The sequence below is a fragment of the Phascolarctos cinereus genome, unplaced genomic scaffold (genome assembly GCF_003287225.1).
Source record: "Phascolarctos cinereus isolate Bilbo 61053 unplaced genomic scaffold, phaCin_HiC Scaffold_726;HRSCAF=1367, whole genome shotgun sequence".
Classification (NCBI taxonomy): domain Eukaryota; kingdom Metazoa; phylum Chordata; class Mammalia; order Diprotodontia; family Phascolarctidae; genus Phascolarctos; species Phascolarctos cinereus.
Window position 1 is genome coordinate 335,298,228 of NW_027556098.1, and position 21,217 is coordinate 335,319,444.

Consider the following 21,217-nt stretch of genomic DNA (forward strand, 5'->3'; position numbering starts at 1 on the left):
CTTACCCAGGGTCACACAGCTAGTAAGTGTCTGAGGCCAGATTTTTAACTCAGGGAAGAACACTCTTCCTGACTCCAGGCCCATGACTGAACAAATTACTGGGTATGAATGTCGTGGAATATTATTGACCCTAATCTCCTGCTTACCCTGATGGCAGGAATTAAAGTTCCCCTTAAAGAACATTGCAGGGAGACACTGGAGATGTCTGTCTTCCCTATGAGCCACATCAAGACAATCATATTACAGAGGAAATGTCTTTAAGATCTGTGGATAGAAGAAAAAGCCCTTGGCCAAACAAGAGATAGAGAGGATCACAGAAGATACAATGGACAATTTGGGTTACATAAAATTTCAAAGATTTTGCACAAACAAAACCAATTCAGTTAAAATTAGAGGGGAAACATATTAATGAGAAAAAAATCTTTGCAAGAGGTTTCTCTGATAAAAGTCTCATATCCAATTGATTCAAATGTATAAGGTAATGGAGGTGCAGAAGACTACATTTTCAGACATTGAAATACAGGAATTTTGTTTATCTGATTTTGCATACATGTTGTAACAGTTTTGTTTTTCTTTTTTTTTTCTTTTTTCAATTAGTGGGTGGTATTAGTGGTGGGTGAAGGAATCTAGGTAGGGACAGGGCAGCAAAAAAAAAAAAAGGAAGAAAAAGGAAAGAAGTCATTGAAGCATTTTTAAATGTATAACAGGGAACAGAAAGAATGCCAGAATGAATTATGGACAATTATGAACAATCAAGAACAGCTTTGAAAATTGCATGCTAAATTTGTTTTTTATTTAAAAAGAAAAAATAAGCTACATATTAGAGAGATTTGCAGTTCATTGTATAATCCTCTTTTTCTATTTTATTATGTATATGGAAGGGCCCATTTTATTTGCTATTTAGATATGGTCAAAAAATTTTTAAAATAAAATAAAAACCTTTTACCTGGCCTTCCTAATTTTTGTTCTTTCCCCCATCATACTCATACTGCATTCATCCCTTTATTGAATTTATTCTTCATGCTGGTATTCTAATCGTTCTTAAAATCACTTTTCACATCTCATTACTCTTCTTTTGTTTAGAAACCTTCCGTGATTTCCTACTTCTTACCACATCAAGTCCAGATTTCTCTGTCTCACTTTAAGGACCTCCATAAGCTTACCCCCATGCTTTACGTCCCACTACTAATTTAACACACATCTTCTACTGTGGTCAGGGTGGTCTTTTCATTATCCTTAACTCCTCAGCTCAGTTTTCTTTCTTCTCTAATTGGAGGGCAGAACAAAAAAACCTCCTCCCAATGGCTCAAAGTTTCCAATCAACCCTTCATTTTCCACTTGTTGTTCTGCTAGGTTTTTAACTCCATAAACATCATGGGGGCAAAGGGACATCTTTTCAGCTTCCTTTTGTGTATTATTTTCCACCATTAGATTATAAGCTCCTTGAAGGCAGGGACTCTTTCTTATTTGTATCCTGAGTAACTGACACAAAGTAAGTGCTTAATAAATATTTATCGAACATTGATTATTATGAAGCCTTACCTAACTATTCCTGCCTAATTGATCTCCATCCATCTTCTTTGAGTTCCTATATTTTTTAACCATGCTGCTGCACTTAATTACATATCTTATGTTGTTTGCCACTATGTCATGTGTTGGTCTTGTCACCCCCAAATAGTTGAAAAGCTTCTTAACTATGTAAATATGGGTTGGTTTTTAGACTTTTGATGATAAACTCCTTAATTTTGGTATTGTCTTACTAGTTTGATATAAAAAGATCTTCTCTGAATTATTTCTTTGCCTAATTTCATTAGTTCTCAAGGCAAAAGCTATACATGTCAGATATATATCTCATTTGCACTTCCTTGTCATGTGATAGTAATGATTTGATTTAGCTGCGTGGATGGGAGTTGTGACATATAGTTACTTCGCAAATTTCATCTGCTATAACTCTTACATGCCTGGCATTGTTCAGCCATCTTTTTCTTATAGGAAAGAGATTTGATTTTGTTCCTAGCAGCTGTCAATGTTGATAGTCCAGTTGGCCTGAATACTTGAAATTGCTGAGTGTTTACTACTGGATGGCAATTATAAGCTAAATATAAGGTTATATTTGTTTGTGTAGCTATAGAAGGATTTTCCAAAAGTAGAAAGGGAAAACTTCACTAGGTCAAACTTGCATGGAGTTGAAGGGGAAAGGACCTTAAAAATTATAAATTACACAGTATGAAAAATGTAGTTTTATTACTTTTTAATGTTATATACTCTCATAAACTAATTGCTAGCTATATAGCCCAGTGATTGCCCTGCCAGGTCCTATTTAATTAATACAGAAGATTTGTCTCTAATTATCACATTGTTTTTATGCTACCCTATTGCTTAAACTTTGAAATAAAAACAATCCTCCTGAAATCTTCTTTATGTAGTATCTTTGCTGAGCAAACTCTTTTAATTTTGGTAGTGCAGAAGTAAGTTGCAGTCTGGTGCCTGTCCACCTATCACAGTTCTAAATTAGTAGAGTCTAAGTTAATGAGGTTTCTACTTTATTCAGATGGTGTTCACATATGCCACAGGTTTTGTGTACAACCTACTTTGAAAAGAAACCTCAAATTTTTGGTTATGTTGTGTAATTATTTTCCTTCTCCAGAGACAAATATTTTTGACACTTAATCATGCAATTCTTTTGTGTTGTTTGTTTGTTTTTAGAACTTGTAGATCTTCCCTTGGTAAAATTTGATTTTTCCTGCAATAAAGTGCTCGTGATTCCAATTTGTTTTAGAGAGATGAAGCAGCTGCAAGTGTTACTGCTTGAGAATAATCCCCTCCAGTCTCCTCCAGCACAGGTAAGATGGCTTGTCCATACAGGTGGGGAAGGAGAGGGGTTGGGGGGGGGAGAAGTTTGTGAATATAAACAGTTCATTGCCAAGCAAGTTTTTCAATTGTTTGGCAATAAGGTTATTCTCAGATCTTTTTCTTGGTGTTCATCTTACAAAAAGATTAGCCTCCTTTTTGTTTTTTATGAGCTATGCAGCAAGCTTTTAAGCACGTCTCTGGAAATAGGTAGTTAGCTGCTTCAACATAACAGAACTTGGGGCTAGAAGGGAAGGTGGACATCATCTCATCCAAATTCTACATAAGGAGGCCAAGGGATGAAAAGTTAGAGGGTAGGAAGTTGTAAGAGAGCCTAGACTTCAGTTGGGTAAAGCCCAAAGAAATATTAAGCAGTATGTATGAAAACAGGATGAAGAATGTCCATTTACCTTCATATAAGTAACCAAGGCAAAAATTGTAATCTGATATTTTTAAAGGGACTCTATACCTTATCAAGATGTTTCCCCAAGTCTTCAGTGTTTTATTACACTGTCTTAACAGGCTTTCAAATAATCTTTAGCCAAAATATCATGCTGAGCTTTCTTTTTACATTTACATGTGGTTTTCGGAGTACTACTCTTTTTTAAGAGGTTCAAAAATCATTGTGGGAAAACTTAGATATTTGTTTAGTCTTGATTTTCTCTAGAAATAATTTGTAGGACAGCTTTATGGAATTTTAATAGATTTTACAAGTGTTACAGTTGGAGTCCACAGGGTTGGTTAGAATGAAATATATGTAGAAGTGCCTATTTCCAGAAAATAAAATTTCTGAATGTTTCTTCACAGTTTTCCAAATAAAAGCTTATTATTTTCTTAATAGATTTGTACAAAGGGCAAAGTGCACATATTCAAGTATCTGAGCATACAGGCCTGTCAGATTAAAACAACAGACTCACTTTATCTTCATACTATGGAGAGGCCAAATCTGCAGCCTAATGTGGAAGAGAGGTGAGTCCAACAGACTTTGATCCTTTGTTCATTTAAAGGGTACATTTACATCCTCTAGAGAGAGCTGCAGAAATGTTGTTCCCAACTTTATGTGAGTTCCATTCGAATTATTCTCCTCACTTGGTTAGTTTACATTTGTAATTTTGAAGATTCAGAGGTTTGGGAAGTATGACATAGAAGGGCGATGAAGTAGTGATAACATTTATAAGTTACTAGAGATCTGCGCTAAGATCTACAGCATACGTGTGTATGTAGTTCATTTTTAAGATAGATTCACTACATTAAACTATACTGAGGCTAATATCAGGTTATTAGACTATGGTAGAAATCCCTGAAAAGCTAACTATAAAGAACTGTCAAGCCATTTGATTCTTTTTCCCATCAGCCCCATTTGAAATTTTAATTAGGTCCATGTCCCAATTCCATTTGGTTCTAGCACAATTGGTCAAGTTCCATCTACAGAAGGACAGTATCTTAACATTTGTATCTCTCTTGGGGCCAAGCACATGCTTTATAAACACTATAGGTATTGTGTGTTAAATATTTATTGAATTGAATGGAATTTTAGTTCCTGAGTAATTTCTTGAAAGATAACATACTTAAAACAAAAGCATAATTATACTGAAAGTTAATTTATTTTGACATGTATTTTGTGATGTGTTTTATTTCAATTCAATATTGATGACATCTATCCCAGCAAGAAAGATTCTGATTCAGGAGTTGGAAGTGATAATGGAGATAAGCGTTTATCTGCCACTGAGGTAATTCAGTTAAACTTTGGTTTGGGGGTATTATACTTTCATCCACAGTACATTTTTTGCTCATATATTTTCCTTTACATCCATCAATGTGTTATTTCCTCGACTTTAGTCAAACTTCAGTGTGAACTTTTTAAGGACAGAGACCCTGATTTTCTACATTCCCTGCATAGTATCCAGTACCTTGCCCTGAATATAGTGATAAAACAATGAGCAAGCATTTGTGAAGTGCCTACTATGTATTAGGCACTGTGCTGCTTTATAACTGTTGACAGTTGACTTTAACAGGTTAAGAAGTGCATTAGAAGTGAATGTGTGTGTGTGTGTGTGTGTGTATGTATTTCATGAAATGTATGTGGCCCTGCAGTTTCCTCACCAGAAGAACATTTTAAGTCACTGTGACTTAAAATTTTGATTTCCTGTGATTTGGAAATTAGATTCCTTTAAAATATCATGATAAAATATTGAGTTTTTATAAATGAACTCATATTAATACCGGTGCTTCCTCTGATGGTTGTATATAACCTTCCATTAGCACATTTATTATCTCCTTTATGGCCTGTTAACATCTGGAAAAGTTTTTACTAAAATATGATACATTTAGATCTCTACTGCTTTGTCCCTGGGGGAAAAAAATCCTTCATAAAGTGATTGTCCCAGTCCTTTTATCATTTTTATTCCTTGACCTTGAACTCCCTCAATTTGATGAGACTTTTTGGGGGATGCTAAGCCCAGAAAAGAGTGCACAGTTTTTTAGGCAGTTGGTTTTGAGTCATGCAGGAAGGACATGTTATTCCCTGTTTTGTGAAATGATGCTTTTCTGTTTTCCTCCGTCTCCACTCCTTCCAACTCTAACACACACACACACACACACACACACACACTCCTTTCTCTCTCTCTCTCTTTCTCTCCCTCCCTCCCTCTCCTGCCCACTTCCTTCTTTCCCTCCTGTCCTCTCTTTTTCTCCCTGTTTCCTCTCTCCTTTTCACTTTTTTCCCTTCTCTTTCATTTTTAAATGCCTGTAACATCCAATGAAATCACCTTTTATGAATTCCTTTGTTCTTGAATTTTAATCCAGATAGAATATTAGCATGAGTTTTGCAGGAAAGATTTTGTAAGATATCATTCTTCATTAAGTTAAGCCATAGTAAAACTTTACTAAAGTTTGTAATAGTTGGAAAGGGATAGTAAGCAGAAGAAAAAGCCAGGCTATATGGTAAGGTTAAATTAGGAAAATTTCTGAATTGTTTAATATTTTAAAGAAATGTAGTTTTGTAGCTATCAAATATCCCCAGTCTCTTTAATTTCAATTGGATCCATTTTAATCAACTATTTACATTATGTTTATTTACAACCACTAAAAATTGTGCTTTCTCTCTATTCTCTTGTTTAATTTTACCAGCGTCTCTTTTTTTCCAGAAATAGTATGTACAATGGTAAATGCCTGTGTTCAGTATGATAAATTTGAAGATTAGCATTTCAAATGAATGAGAATTTAATAATAATTCACAATTATATAGCACTTTAGGTTTTACTTTGTAAAATATCTGCCCTGTTCCCTTTTCTGTTCTTTCTTATTCTCTAATTCTACCAAACTACAGGGTTTGTCTGGTACATTTTGTATCTCATATCTCCATTTGGCGTGAATTTTTATCCTCAAATTTTTGTTGATCCTTTTTCATGTTTTCTTCAATAAAAAAAATTGGCCTTAAACTCAGATTGATGATATCTAAGTTATTCTTTTTACAAGGCAACTGTAGATCTATTGTTTTCGTCCAACTCTCTAACTCTTAGTGATTTTTAAAGTTGTGGTTCGTTTAGAAAGCATTTTTAAGTGGTACCTAGTGCACTGTCGTACAGTATTGGGCCCTTCATAAGCACTGTTTGCTGGTGATATTACCAACCTGGTCGTTTATCACACATATGCACTTTGAAAGCCTACACAGGACAGCAGTCCGATTTTTTACAAGGGCCTCTAGTAATGGCAGGCTTCCTGATTGGTTGCACAATTTTATAAACTTTTTATCCCCTTTTGGGAAACATTTTAATATAGCTTCTTCCTTTTTACTCCAAGCTAACAGAAACAACTAATGTTATCTATTTTAAATTCCATATAGATTCAGTCCCTATTGGCACACTGCATTTCCTGGTTAACTTTTTCTTGCTCTCTTGCAGTTAAGCTTAAGCTGTTCTAATTAATTGCATACTGTTGCATATTTAGGTCTCTCGCCTTCCCCTCCATAAACCTTAATTGATTGGCTTCTCCTTGCTTTTTGTATTTTTTTCATTTTGATTCCTACTTAGCATAGTAAGTAGTCTTCCTGTAGATTTTTTCTTCTTTCAAAAAATTTTATACCTTTCATATCCCTCATAAAATTATAGTAGCCTTTTTTACCTGTTAAAGGAATAATATTATAGTATCAATTATAATATATTCTGCAATGTCCTTAAAATTCCTCAATTGTACTTTTGTTTCAGAGGTAACTTTGTTACTAATTGTAACATACATACCAACAAAAAGAACTGTAAACCTTAGTTCATAGTGATGTTTTCTAAAGTTATATTTGTATTTAAATTCATCCACAAAATATTATTCAAAATACTAAATTAAATTTTAGGATGTGCTTATTGTAAATAGATATGTAATTTTAAAATAAAAGATACTATCTTATTCTAATGAATTCGCTATTTTTTCTTGGATGTGTGTGTCTTGGCAATTTTTAAAAAAATGTAAGGCCAAGTGGGGAAAATGGAGAGATTTTTCTCCCCCAAAACAAACCATACAGACATCTTTCTGCTTCTGATGATCACCATGCTCTGGTCTCAGTAACCTTGGCAGCACTACAGAACTTAGTTTTATAATGATAAAGGGTTTGTAAATTCCTTCCATGTTATCTATTATCCGTAGGAGGTAAATTACACTCTGTTCATCTCCCTTACCATGTTGATTTGAAGAGTAAATCCTTATTCTCTTACTTTGGCTGTTGCTTCCTAGTCATTGGTTTAATTGCATATGTTCAGAATTGTTTTCATTGTTGAATACTGTGCCCATACTAAATGTTCAATACATATTTGATAAATGAATCAGGTTTTTTAAGAGTTGATTTTTTTCAAGTGCCCTAATAATATGAATTTACAAAAAATTAAAATATAAGAACCAAAATTTTTGCAAGAATTAATCTTATGTCACAGTTTTTGTTTTTATTTGAAAACTTGGATCATTGCCAATTACTATTGTTGATCTCCAAGATTTTGTCAGTCTCCTAATTAAAAAATAAATAAATGAGCCTACTCCATTTCTGCAAGGATCACGTATCACCACTGTGCTTATACAGGCTCCATAAATTGCTGATCCCCTTCAGACTGATCAAGGTGGGTCCTTGGATAATGAAATGGTCCCTTGCAGGGACCATATTCTACTCTAAACCTCTCCAGTTGATAGGACCTCCCAATCTACGGGCTTAGCCTTTCACAGCCCAGCTTCCCCTTTGTGACATTTGAAACATTAGCACAGAATGTCAGTACAAAAAGGGGAAGAAAAGAACATTGTTTTTGTTTTTTCAAAGGAGGCCCCGTATTTCATCTCTGAAAGAATCATGTTTGTTTTTTTTTTCTTTAAATAGCCTTCACCTGATAGTATGTTATCAAGAAACAGTTGGAGATGGAAGTCACAGATTGCTTATTATAAAGTGTTCCAAAATCAGTTGGGTCAGCTGTACACTTTAAATACAAGACAACTATTAATCTCCTACTGCTTGTAAATTTTTAATTTGCAGTTCACCCCATCAAAAAGAAAGTGTTAGGAATGAGGTTCGATCTAAATAATTATGGTTGCTACATAACAGCTCCTAAGTGGCAAAGCTGTTGTTTAATAACGTGCTGTCTCACTCAGAATTGATTGCTTTTTCCATTTTATCAAAGTGCCTCATTTGAAGTAGCTAATCTCCATATTTCTGTCTTTAATAATTTTAATGTTTTTCCATGAATGAGATAGTTGAACTATTTCTTTTTAGCCTTCTGATGAAGATACTGTCAGCCTTAATGTACCGATGTCAAATATCATGGAAGAAGAACAGATTGTCAAGGAAGATCCTTGTATCGCCTTAGTCCAGTGAAAGGTATGAGAGAATGAAGGGAAAAAGCAAGGAGGAAACAATAAAGAGAGGCAGGTAAAGTGGCTGAAAAATCTGACTCCAAAGATAGGAAGACTTCAGTTCAAATGCCACCTCAGGTCCAGAGGAGCTAGTCATTCAGTCTCTTGGGACCCCAGGATTGAAGAGAAGGCATTAATCTGCATTGGTAAAAGGAGTTTCTCTACTAGGGGTTTCCTGCAGCAAAGAAGTAGGAGGTTGAATTTTTTAAAAAATGAAAGGGCAAAGTGTACTTTTCTGTTTTAAATGTGCAGAAATATTTTTGAAAAACATTCTTATATACAGCAGCTAACCTAGTTATACAGCTAGTTGGTTGGGTAGAGAAGTTTATCAATTCCATTCATTTTTACTACTAAATTACATTTTTTGGGGGAAATCCAACTTTAAAAGCATACAAATTTAGGGTTTTTTTAACTTTGAGTGGGGGGTTGTTTCATTTTACTTGTATCTAAATCCTTGGATTTGTGGCTAGACTCAATCTGGTCATACCTGTGTGGGGGAACAGGGAGTAGGGGAGGTGGTTTCTAGATTATGGATACCTCATGGCATGACCCAGAACTGCTCAAAAGAGGACTGGTCTTGAGGGTGAAGTTCACCCAAAATGTTCACTTTTATCTGGACATGTGCTTGTCATTTGCCTGTCGATGTGGCAGCCAAATGAACGCCCCATAATCTCCAGAGGGATATAGGGAAGAAGTACTTGTAAATGTGGCCATCATACAGAGGATCAAAGATCTGGAAGCCATGTAGTCCAATCCCCTTATAGATAAGAAAACTGTGGCCCAGAGAAGTGACTTACCAAGGTCACACAAGTAAGAAGTGACAGAGGCATTTGAACTTAGGTCCTCAAGCCCGTTGTATCCGCTTGTAGTAGTTATGTGAGTTATACCACCTAGTTTGTGACGAATCCTTCAGTTTTTATCCTTCTCTGTGGTCACTAGATTTAAACTTTGCAAGTGAGGGGAGTTGGGTTATAGGAGAACTGAAGACTCCCTTTTTCCCTAATTTCCAGTTCAGGGTGGAGCATCATAATGATTTATGTAATTTGGCACTTCCTGCCTCTTCCCATATTCCTTAATAGGCCCTGCCAATTACAGGTGATGTGGTTTATGATAAACAGTCTCTTCAAGTGAATAATTCTTTCTTCTGCTGGACTAACTTGAACTATATATTTCCCTGGCACCTCATGCTGTTACCTACACACAGTGCAAGGTTAATCAGTGTTTCTTGAATGAATGAAATGTGAGCTCTAGTCCCAGATTGGCCATTAATTACCTAGCTATCTGTCATTGAACAAATAGCTTAAACTGTCTGAGCCTTAGCTTACTTATCTGCAAGGTGAGGGGATTGGAACAAATGATTGCTAGAAACCTTACAGTTCTAAATTTCTTTGGTTCTATTATTATCATTGGTTATGAGTAAGCTATTTGGGAAAATGTAAATATTGATGCGTAGTGCCCTGGAATCAATTGCTGACCTGGATAGGAATCAACCAAGTTCCAAATGGAAGTATTTGGATTCTTGTTCTAATTGACTTTCACATAGACATACTAAAATTGAAGCTTTTCAGTTTTTATATGGCTAAGTAATCACTTGGAATATATTAGTTTATGGCATGAGTTACGATGAGCTGATTAATATGTAACTGATTGGCACTCTCAATTTCTTTTGCGCTTCTAAAAAGTATCCATAATGGGGTGTTCATTTAGAGGAGAACCCTTATGATTTATCATGCTGTGGTGTCACTTCATCAATTTAAGTTTGCAAGTTAGTACCCAAGAGACTGATTTTCTTCACCTTAGTTGCTGTAGTTAATGTATTCTGCCTTCAAATGGCAGTGGCACATCATTCACATTGTCTGCAACATTGACATTCAACCACGTTTATTTGAGATTCAGGTTAGAAACTGAATTTTTCACATTCTAATAAAAATATTACTAATAAAACAACTAAATAGAAAAGTTTTATGATCTAATAGAGCAAACCTTATGAGAAGTAAGAAAGTATTTGGTACCTTTCTCACTCACTTAATTGTTATTAATTATAATTTTATCTAACCATAGCATTATCCGTTAAACCTTACTTAGAGTGCTCCTTTCTCATTCACTCTGACTTTTTATCTTACAGTCAGATTCCTTTGGAACTAGTGTGTGGCTCAAGACTGTAGCCTAATTTTGTGTTTAAAAAATAAGTTTTCTCTGGGAAGCTACACATTTTCTATTTTCATTCATCTTACAATTCATTAAAAAGATGGCCTTAATTTTCTCTTACTCTTTGGATAAGCTCCAAACAGTGTTCCATTTAACTCTCCTGCATTCTTCTCTCCCTCTCAGCCAGACAAGAGGTAGAGACATAGGCAACAGCATACATGTGTTGAGAACACATAAACTCATATATCTTTCATATTTTTTAGTGATTTATAAAATTAGAGGAGTTACTTTTTTATCTGGAATTGAACTTTAGATATTACTCCATTTTAAAAACCACTGTAGAGCTGTCTTTCACTTTTTTTTTTTTGGTGAGGCAGTCAGGGTTAAGTGACTTGCCTAGGGTCACACAGCTAGTAAGTATCATGTGTCTGAGGCCAGACTTGAACTCAGGTCCTTCTGACTCCAGGGCCAGTGCTCTATCCACTGTGGCACCTAGCTGTCCTGTCTTTCATTTTGTTTCTTTCCTGCTGTCCATTTTTAGCCACTGTGCCCTTTGAATTAGAGAATCCAAACTTGTCGATAACTGTGAATTGACTGAGTAGCAGTATTATGCCTGAAATAATTTTTTTTGCCCTTTCTCTTTATTTTCTTATCAGGGGAATTTCATCAGGAGTTTCATCAGGAGCCTTCCCTTTTGAATAACAATGATAACTCAGGAGAAGAAAGAGAACAGTTCACTGATGAAACTGATGCCCTCTCTACCAAATTTATTAGCTATATCAAGGCAAGTTTAAAAATATATATTTTAATTAACTTTTAACAAAAATAGTCAAATTAACAAATGAAAAAGGCAAAGTTATTGTAACAGGATAAAACCAGGGGTATGCTGGTAAATGTCTAAGCTTTCCAGGGAAAAAAAAGTACCACTTTCGTGTTTAATCTGCATTATTAATATTTTCTCCATCACTTTCTTACATCTAGCCAATCAACAAAATAATAAATTGATCCCTGATTTTTAAGTTTGTTGAATTTCAAGTTATAAATGCTGACACTGAAAATTTAGTAATCGGTACTTGTTAACCAGTTTGGGGTGCCTCTGACACATCCTTGAGTAAAACCATAGAAATTAACAAACAAATAGAAAATGCTTTTGTTCTGTGTCCCCTTCCAGATCTGTTAACTAATTCTAACAGTCTTCATTTCTGCTTTATTTCTGTCTTTCTTTAAAAAAAAAAGTTGTATACAATGTACATACTTTTGATTCTGCTGATTTTGCTCTGCGTCACCTTACATGTCTTTCTGTATTTCCTTGTAACCTTATTTTTATAGCACCATGATATTTCATTTCAGTAATAGAATATGGTAATTTATTCAACCGTTCTTGAGTTATTGGACATATAGTTTCTAATTTTTTGCTATTACAAATAAAGAAACTTTAAGTATTTTTGTACAGCTAGGTCCTTTTTTCATTTATGTGGTTTTCTTTTTTTTAAGGGATTAAGTCTTATCAGCTGAGTCACTGAGTGAATAGCCATCAGTTTTCTTAACCTTATTGTATATTTCCATATTGCGTTCTAATATTTTTCACCAATCTCCATTCCCAGTACCAGTGGACTCAAAGACCTGTTTTCCCACTGATCTACCAATATTGGACTTTATCCTTTTTTCAAAAAATAAAAAACCAAACCACTGTTTTCGCCATTCTAGATAGTCTAAGTTATCATAGGGTTGTCTTGATTCTAGTTTCTCAAGTTACTAGGGAATCTAGAGCATCTTTTCATATTATTATTGTTATTTCTTTCTCGGTAAATTACCTGATCATGTCCTTTGACCATTATTCCACTGAGGAGTGTGTTATTAGTGTTATGGATGTTCATCAGCTACTCATAGCTCTCAGATCTTATATGTCTGATAAATTTATAGGAAATATTTTTCCCAATCTGTTTCTTTTCTTTTAATTTTAAAGATAATATTTTTTCTGGTACAAAATCCTTTTTTTCTTTATATAACCAAGCCCATTCACTTGATCTCCCTGGTAACTTTGATTTATTTAATTTTAAGAAATGCCCCTCTTCTCCATAGTTTGAGACAGATGGGTTGTTCCTTTTTCTTCCATTTCTTTTGTGATACACATATATTTTCATATATAGATACAGATATAGCTGTTCAAGTTAAAATTTATGACAGCATGAGGTATGTATCCAAACCCTATTTCTCATTTTCCCAGTAGTTTTTATGGAATAGGGATTAATTTTCTCAGTATTTTTTAAGTGTGAGATTGACAGATACTAGTGTTCAAGGCAGATTTTGAGTATGAATTTTTAATTTTAAGAGAACTTAGATTGCATTTATAAGTCCTGAGGAAGGAGAAATTATTGACAGTATTAACATTTGATTCTAAAAAGGCCAGATTTCCATATGACTTCAGCCTTGGCGTTAGTTTCTCAGGGTTTTCTTTTTGAAAATTACAAGATATTCCCTTCCATGGTTGCCTGTACATATGCATGTGTGGATAATGGCCTTTTTATTTGAAGAAAACACAGATGTCCATGTAAGTATGAAAATTCATATTTAGAGAAGCAAAATTAGATTAAACTTATATTTCATTAAGAATCTGAATTTAAAGGGACCTCAAAAACTGTCTAATCCAATCTGTGCCTGAACAAAAATAACCTCTGCAGTATACATTTCAAGTGGTCATCCAACCAATGCCTGAAGACATCTGGGGAGGAGCCTATTATCTCTTAAGCTACCTCATTCTATTTTTGCATAGCTCTAATTGTTGGGAAGCTTTTCCTTATGTCAAGTCTTAAATCTGCTCCTCTGCAGCTTCTGTCTGCAGCTTCTTCTATTCTGGCTTCTGAGGCCAAGCATAATATGATTAATCCCTCTTTCAAATGCAGCCTTTCAAATATTTGAAGGCAGTTATCATGTGCATCCTGAGTATATTTTTCTTCTCTAGGCTAAACATCTTCACATAATCCTTATCTGACATGGTCTTGAAGACATTCACCATCTTGGCTACCATCACCTGGATCCTCTCTAGTTTAACAATGTCTTTCTTCAAATGTGGCACCCAACTTTGAATACAATACTCTAAGTTCTGATCAGGGCAAAAGACAGTGCAGCAATCATCTCTCTCACTTGGTCTGTTCCAATGGTCTAGATTTCCTTCCTCCATTGATTGTTACCTAAATGTTCTCTACCATGCTTCCCTAGCTCTGGTTCCTAGATTTCACATGGTCTCTTCCTGATGGAACCAGTGTTTTCATGGAATTATTCCTTTGATTTGCTAAACTCAGGACTATGTAGATTTGAAGACAGTTGTACTCCAGAGAGTACAATTTAATCCCTCTTTCCTGAGAAGAACTTCAGAGGATTCTTCTCTGCCTGTTCTGATTATTTTCACTTTCTGTTTTCATAGTGAAGCACTTTTATTTTTTTAAGGTTTACTTCCCTCTCCCTGATAATTGGAATATGTACACCAGACATAAAATACAAACTTCCAAAGAGCAAAAGATTTAATATCTCATTTAACGAGTAAGAGCAATGAAAAATTATTCTTTCATGGAATTATTTTCAGTAGTATCAAATGGTAAATATCTACGAAGTGGCGACCTTGACACATAATTTTTGTCGCAAAAATGTTGATTAGAAGAGGTAGAAAAATCAGCATGTATTTTTAAACACTCTGTACTCAAGACTAATTGGCACTTGATCTGCCCAGGATGGAGCTTTAAGTTTTTATTCCGTTGTCAGATTAGCACAATTTTTACATTTGCCGTGTGTTTGGAGTTCTTGTGTCAGCTTTTTATACTTTTCCTATTTATTCTTTTGCCATCATCTATCTCTTCTTGCTGTTTTAGCTCTTCACCCTTTATCCTTAAGACAGTTTTATTCTCCTGCCAACTTGAAAAATCATATGATAATTGTTTCTAAAGGAAGAGTGAATAATTTCTGAGTGCCTACTAGGTTTGAGGTAAGAAGAGGCTCTCACTAAAGTGTCTGATCTTCAGTTTCTGGATTCTGTGCCATCTGTTGTAGCTATTCAGAGGTATTTTCTTGTTTGCTTGCTTATTTTCATCTGTGCCACTGATCAGGAAGTTTTCCACTACTTTCAAGTGTCAGAAAGCACTAGTTTGCTGGCAGTCTGTGTTTTCTTCTTCCCTATCATACAAAGTTTCTTAATGAAAAGATCCTGATTATTTAAATAGTGCTTCACAATCAAGTGGCTCAAAAGAATCAGTAGTACCCTGGCTTTCTATTATTATGATCCTCAAAAAAAAGTGAGCTTTGTCTCCAAGATGTATGGAGAGATCACCCTAATTAGATGAATTAGTTTCGAATCTTAAATAGGAGGGACACTGCTGAAAGTGATCATCAGATGTCCAGATTCAAAGAAAAGAAGTTAACGAAATCCAGTAATAAAATTTTAAGGGTGAAACTTAGAACAAGTTTCTTCTGATTTAGGGCTCTAATAGAAAAGAAATGTTAATAAACAAAAGCCTAAAAAAAGCTGGTAACTAGTCACAAAATTGTGCAGTGAACTCAGGAACAAACTAATGTGTAGAAATCAAATTAAGTTAACAAATATCTATCAAATGTCTACTATGACTAAGGCTCTGTGTTATGCAAAAAGGGGATACATGAATAAAACCAAGTGGGTTAAACTCAGGACGATGTAGATTTGAAGACAAGCAAGAAAGCCCCTCAAAACGGAAATCAGTCCAGCTTTGGCCTTGGCTTTGGGACACATACTTAACGTTAAAAATTTATGGTGCACTGCTTAGCAGCTAAAAAGTATCGTATTGTTTACCCTGTTGGAAGCACTTGGGAAACTGTAAAGAGCTTTATAAGTATGAACTATTATTTGGAAAGAACTATAGAATTGGAGTCAGTCAGGGATTCATTTTTCAATCCCATCAATTACTGGCTTTGTGACTGGGGGAAAGTCACTTGATCTCTCAGAGTTTGTTTGCTCATCTGAATAACAGAGATATTAATGCTCAGAGGGTTGTTATAAGGAAAGTGTTTTGAAAATCACAAAGTACTACATAAATGTGAATTATTACTAATAAACTTGTTCATGTTTAAATATGATCCTATAGTAAGGGGAAACTACTCTTTTCTAGGGATCATCTTGAAAGCATGTAACTTGGTAATCATAACAGTATGTAACTTTGTAGAAAACCAGACAGTCCCCCCTTTTCATCTGGAAAGGATAAATGCTGTACACAAGTGACAATCATATAATCGTTTGGACCTCCAGAAAACAAGAAGGTAGCTTTCTCTAGCTACTATAATTGAAAGCCAACACCAAGAGCAGAACCCTCCTCCGTTATTTTTGCCAGACATGCAGAATCCAAATGTGGAAACTGCTGGTTTGTTCTTTTGAAAGTGCATTGAGTATACTATGAGAGAAAATCAATGAAGTCTACTTTCTCCATTAAGTAAAAAGCTAAACAAAAAAGGCCACGTTCTTTTCCAGCTAGAGGCCAGCTTTGGGCAGTCAGCCACCTTCCCAGGAAAAAGGCTAGCACACTTCTTACTGGTACATCTGGCAGAATTGGCTGGTACTCTTGAGTCTAGTTAACGAGGTGCCAAAACCAGGACTCAGAAAGCTGTCCTTTTGTCTTCTGTTCCTTCCTCACCAGGGGAAACATACACCCATTCAGGGGTGGCTTCCGTTCTAGCTGTCAGCTGAGTTAAAGCAGCATTTCTCTGTGTCAGAGATGAAAGTGGAAGGAAACACATGGTCTACCAAATGGAAGGACAAATGTGAGACACACCTTTCCAAATTAACTAGCAAGGCATAGTCTCTCTGGGGGAAAACTTTTAAGTACATCCCGACTGTTGTGCAAATTTAAAATATTAGATTACATTTGTGGCATTTTCCTGTTGGTAAGTATGTGTACTCTTTCCTCCCCCCTTCTAAACGTTCTTCTCCCCTCCCACTGGCAAAGGTGAAGGACCACCCAGGGATCTGGCAAGCCCATGAAAGGGATCTGATCACCATCGGGGGTATTGAGGGGATAGTGAGAAATAAAAGCCCAGCTTTTTAAACTACTGTAATTACTGACTTCAAGCTGATAGATGGAGCAGGTTTGGCACAGGGTCTGGCTATTGAATAACAAAGTCTTGTTCTCAGAGGACCTGTATGTTGGTTGTTCACAGGGCAGAGCAGATGACTGTGATGAATTGTTGCGGATAGAAGAGGACACACACTGGCAAACAGAAGGAATGTGAGTACTGATTTATGTTAAGCATAAAATCTAGTATTAGCCATTTTCCTTCCTTCTTTTTCAGGTGGAATGGTAGTTAGCATGTTGTAGTAACATTTTAACCAGTTTTCCTTTGGACAGCTCTTTTTCTAAAAAAAAAAATCAATTTACATTGATGAAAATGCAGAATATATCCACTTCCAATACCTGTTATCCTGGTATTACACATTTAAGAATAATGTGCTAGGTTAAGAAAGCACCTTCAACCTCTTTCCCGTGGCCCCCATGGTTACGTCTGATTGCACTGTAAGACAATGTATGGATTCAAGATGATCTCTAAATTCTAGGTTCCAGGTTATATTTTGTTATTCTCCTGAAGATGGCAAACAGAGGGCATCAGTGGGTCTTTGGCTAGAGCCTTTGAGATGGACATTTAAAAACAGTGTTTTTTGTAAGAATAACAAACATCTTCCATTCTGTTCTAAGTTTAACTGGAAGGACAGAGAGAGAAGATATTAACAGACCCTTATTACCAGTAGTTCTAAAAATGGGGTTTGAATCCACATGTGTTTTCCCTACAATGGGCTATTTTTATACGTGTTACATTGTGCATGGCCACTTATCATTTTTTCCCCTTCTCCCAAAGGAAAGATTTCACACTATGTTCTAGGAAATTATTCAAACGTTCTTCTACCTGTAGAAATACATTGACCAAAATTTCAGGGTAAAAGGAGACTTTCATCCTTTTTTTATTCATCCTTTGGTCAAGAGAGTGGAGTTCTTTTAAGGTCACTAACACATGTGCTCAGCTGTTCAGTCGGCTTGCTTTCATGAGATCAAAGAGGTTCACCCTGACTTTAAAATCCTAAGATTATTAGCACTGGTAGGAATAGAAGTAATAATAATAGTAATTAATAATAGCTAGATTTTATGTAGCACATTAGGGCTTACAAAGCACCTTACAATTTTATCATTTTATCCTAAGAACAATCCTGGGAGGCAGATACTACTATTATTATATCCGTATGGATGAGGAAACTGAATCAGACAGAGGTTTAGTGACTTGCCTGGGGTTGCACAAGTAATAAACATGTGAGACTAGATTTGAACTCAAGTCTTCCTGAATCCAGTGTTCAATCTACTGAATTACTTAGCTGCTTAATACGTTGGTTTTCCAGATAAGAAAACTGAGGCCCAGAGGAATTTTGTGACCATTCAGAGATCATATAGCTAGTTAGTGGCAGAGAGATAACTTGAACCCAGGTTTCCTAATTCACTGTCTGATTTGCATAACTTGATTTTTTAAGGTATTGCCATTTCTTCTTTCAAAAGGAGTTTGGAAAAAGAATTTAATTAACTATAATTAGCTATTCTAAATTCAGTAATATTTAGAGCTAAGTATATTACCTAAAGTCTTCACCATTCAACAGGCCTTTATTAACGTTAATTGTTAGGGTGTTAATTAGCACCTACTATATACAAAGTCCTCAATGGACTTAACCTTCTATCTAGTAGAGAAGATTAAAATTTATGCAGATATCTTTAATATAGAATCAGCATAGGTGCACCAGAGCACTATAACTGAACTGCCGTGATGGTTCCAAAGAAAGGTCATTCCTCACTGGAAGCATGGGCAAGGCTTTCTGAAGGAAAGGCGGTATTGAGTTGGATACTGAAGGCCAGAAACAACTTGGCAAAGTGGATGGAGACCTGGTCTTTTAGCCAGGAAGACCTTAGACAAAATGCTAGGACTTTAAGTTGTAGAGGTACCTACCTGTATTAATAGAGGAAGTTTCCTTACCTGGGAATTAACTTTACCCAATGAAATAACAGGTCCAATCCCTACTCTTATTCCTTGAAGGCCAGGTAGGATTTGGGCCAGCAAAATTTGGGGCAATCTATTCCATACGTAGAGATGTCTTATTCCTAAGTTTTTGGTCCAGTGATGATGAGGATGGTATTGTTGCTCTTTCTTTGCTTTCTGTGACAGGACAAATTTATCAGATAACCAAGATGTGGATATAGCAATGATAGATCAACTCAGACAAGCAGTAGATTTGTTACAGGATCCCAACAGGTACGCTTGTTTTCCCTTGATCCGACGTTTCATGTGCAAATAATAGTTTTAAATTAATATTTTGCATATATTATTGACCTTTTTTTTTGAGTTCTCAAAGCAAATGGTAGCTCAGTCTCTAAAGTGTTCCCTGAGAAGAGGTCAACACTCTGAAAATGTGAATACTTACAAATGAGAAATCTGCAATGTGTTACCTACCTTTGTGAAGAACAAAAAAGAAACATAAGCAGATTATTTTCTCCTAACTCAGAAATCCACTTCAGTTTCTCCCTGCCCATTCCATTCTGTGCATTACGGCCCCATTATCCTAGCGAAGCATACCTCCAGTAATTTACTCCCTTGCTCATAAACTTGATTTCCAGTTCTCTGTTACCTCAAAAATGTAGTATTTTGGTGTTTATGGAAGGTTTTTTTAAAAAATCTCCCTTCTTGAAGTATGTGCCTGAGTTAAAGGTTTTGACAGTTGAGTCACTTTATTTGCATAATTCCAAAATGCTTTCTAGAATGATTATACCAATTTATATAGATCCAACAATCATGCATTAGTGTGCCTGTCTCTCTACAGCCCCTCCAACATTGACTATTAAATCTGATGCTTTTTAATATTACTATTTTCCTTCCTATGTATTATAGAGCCAAAAAAATTGTTTTTAAAGGTTAATTTCTGATAGAATAAAAAATTTCAGAGGTTTATGATAAAAAAAATTTGAATACCAGAAAATCAGTTGAATTTTGTATTTCTCATTCAGATTCGATGGGTTGCATGCAATTTTAGTATTTGTCTTGCTTCATTCTTCTATACCTATTAGCTATTTATGTAGTATTTTCTGTAAGTAATTTTAATATGAACTTTTCCCCAACTTCAAGTGGTGTTGAGTTGGTTCATGTTAACTTTCTAGTTGTACTTTACTTTTATATAGTAGATGGTTTAAAAATTTGATACATGTATAGTAATGTTTAAAAATAAAATTATGAATAACATTTTATACTAAATTTCTATTTTAAAAAATAGAGATGGTATTCTAGTTGACAGTTCTTACTATAAAGACCCAAATACCTCCATGGTATTTATGTTCCTCTCAGTAATTTATCTGGTTGAGAAAGCAAACAAGGCACAAGGATGTATTTTAATGTGAGAGCCTTATGATTTCATCAGAAAATTGCAAGAGCAAAATAAGGAATTAGATTACAGAATCATCATTGTTCACTTGTGTCTGACTCTTTGTGACCCTGTTTGGGGTTTTCTTTGGCAGAGATACTGGAGTGGCTTGCCATTTCCTCCTCCAGCTCATTTTACAGATGAGTAAACTGAGGCAAAGAGGGTTAGGTGACTTGCCCAGGTTCACACAACTAGTAAGTGTCTTTGGGGTCAGATTTGAATTCAGGTCTTCCTGGTGCCATGCCCAGAGCTGTACCACTTAGCCCAAAAGCATCCAGTGGTAAAATGTATAGGAGAGGTTGGTGAAAATATTTCTAACTTGGAGATTATAACTCTTTCAGCATAACTGTTATTTCAAAAGGTGAAGCAGGACTCATCTTTTCACATTATTGACATTTTGAACTAAATGTAAACACCCCATTAAAGTTCCTTGCATTATCTCTGATTGCCAAGCTATGTTGTAGAAGAGAAAATTTATTAAATGACCTTCTACTGACTTGAATAAAAGTGACCTCCTTTTTAATAATGAGTTTTGCACTAAAATTTCCTATGGAACCAAGTATTTGAGTATTCAGCTCTTTGATATTTATGTTCTTTAATGAGGCAATAAAGTTTATTGAACTCAGTGAATAAAAAAGCTCAGTGAAATAACTCACAAAACTATTCCTTCTTTTGTTTCAAACTTTATAGATTAAGCACAGATATTACTGACAGAAGTGTCATGAACCTCTATCCCATGGACTCAGCAACAGCCTTAGAATTACAAGATTCCACATTAAAGTATGTTTAGCTTATGTGCACTAGTGCATATTTTTATTTTTCAAACTGAAGATTTTATTCTTGACTTTTCGATGCTTTGTGTGTTTTTTCCCCTTTTCCTCA

At 35.2% G+C, this 21,217-nt stretch overlaps 1 protein-coding gene across 1 annotated transcript in view; it reads left to right on the forward strand.

Annotated features, from left to right (window-relative positions):
* LRCH1 (leucine rich repeats and calponin homology domain containing 1) overlaps positions 1-21,217 on the forward strand; it is a 252,689-nt gene that overhangs the window by 176,158 nt on the left and 55,314 nt on the right. The window contains 9 exon segments of the mRNA XM_020993705.2: positions 2,707-2,843; positions 3,692-3,819; positions 4,517-4,580; positions 8,591-8,672; positions 8,675-8,695; positions 11,535-11,662; positions 17,053-17,120; positions 19,090-19,176; positions 21,026-21,115. Coding sequence (XP_020849364.1) covers positions 2,707-2,843; positions 3,692-3,819; positions 4,517-4,580; positions 8,591-8,672; positions 8,675-8,695; positions 11,535-11,662; positions 17,053-17,120; positions 19,090-19,176; positions 21,026-21,115 — 805 coding nt within the window.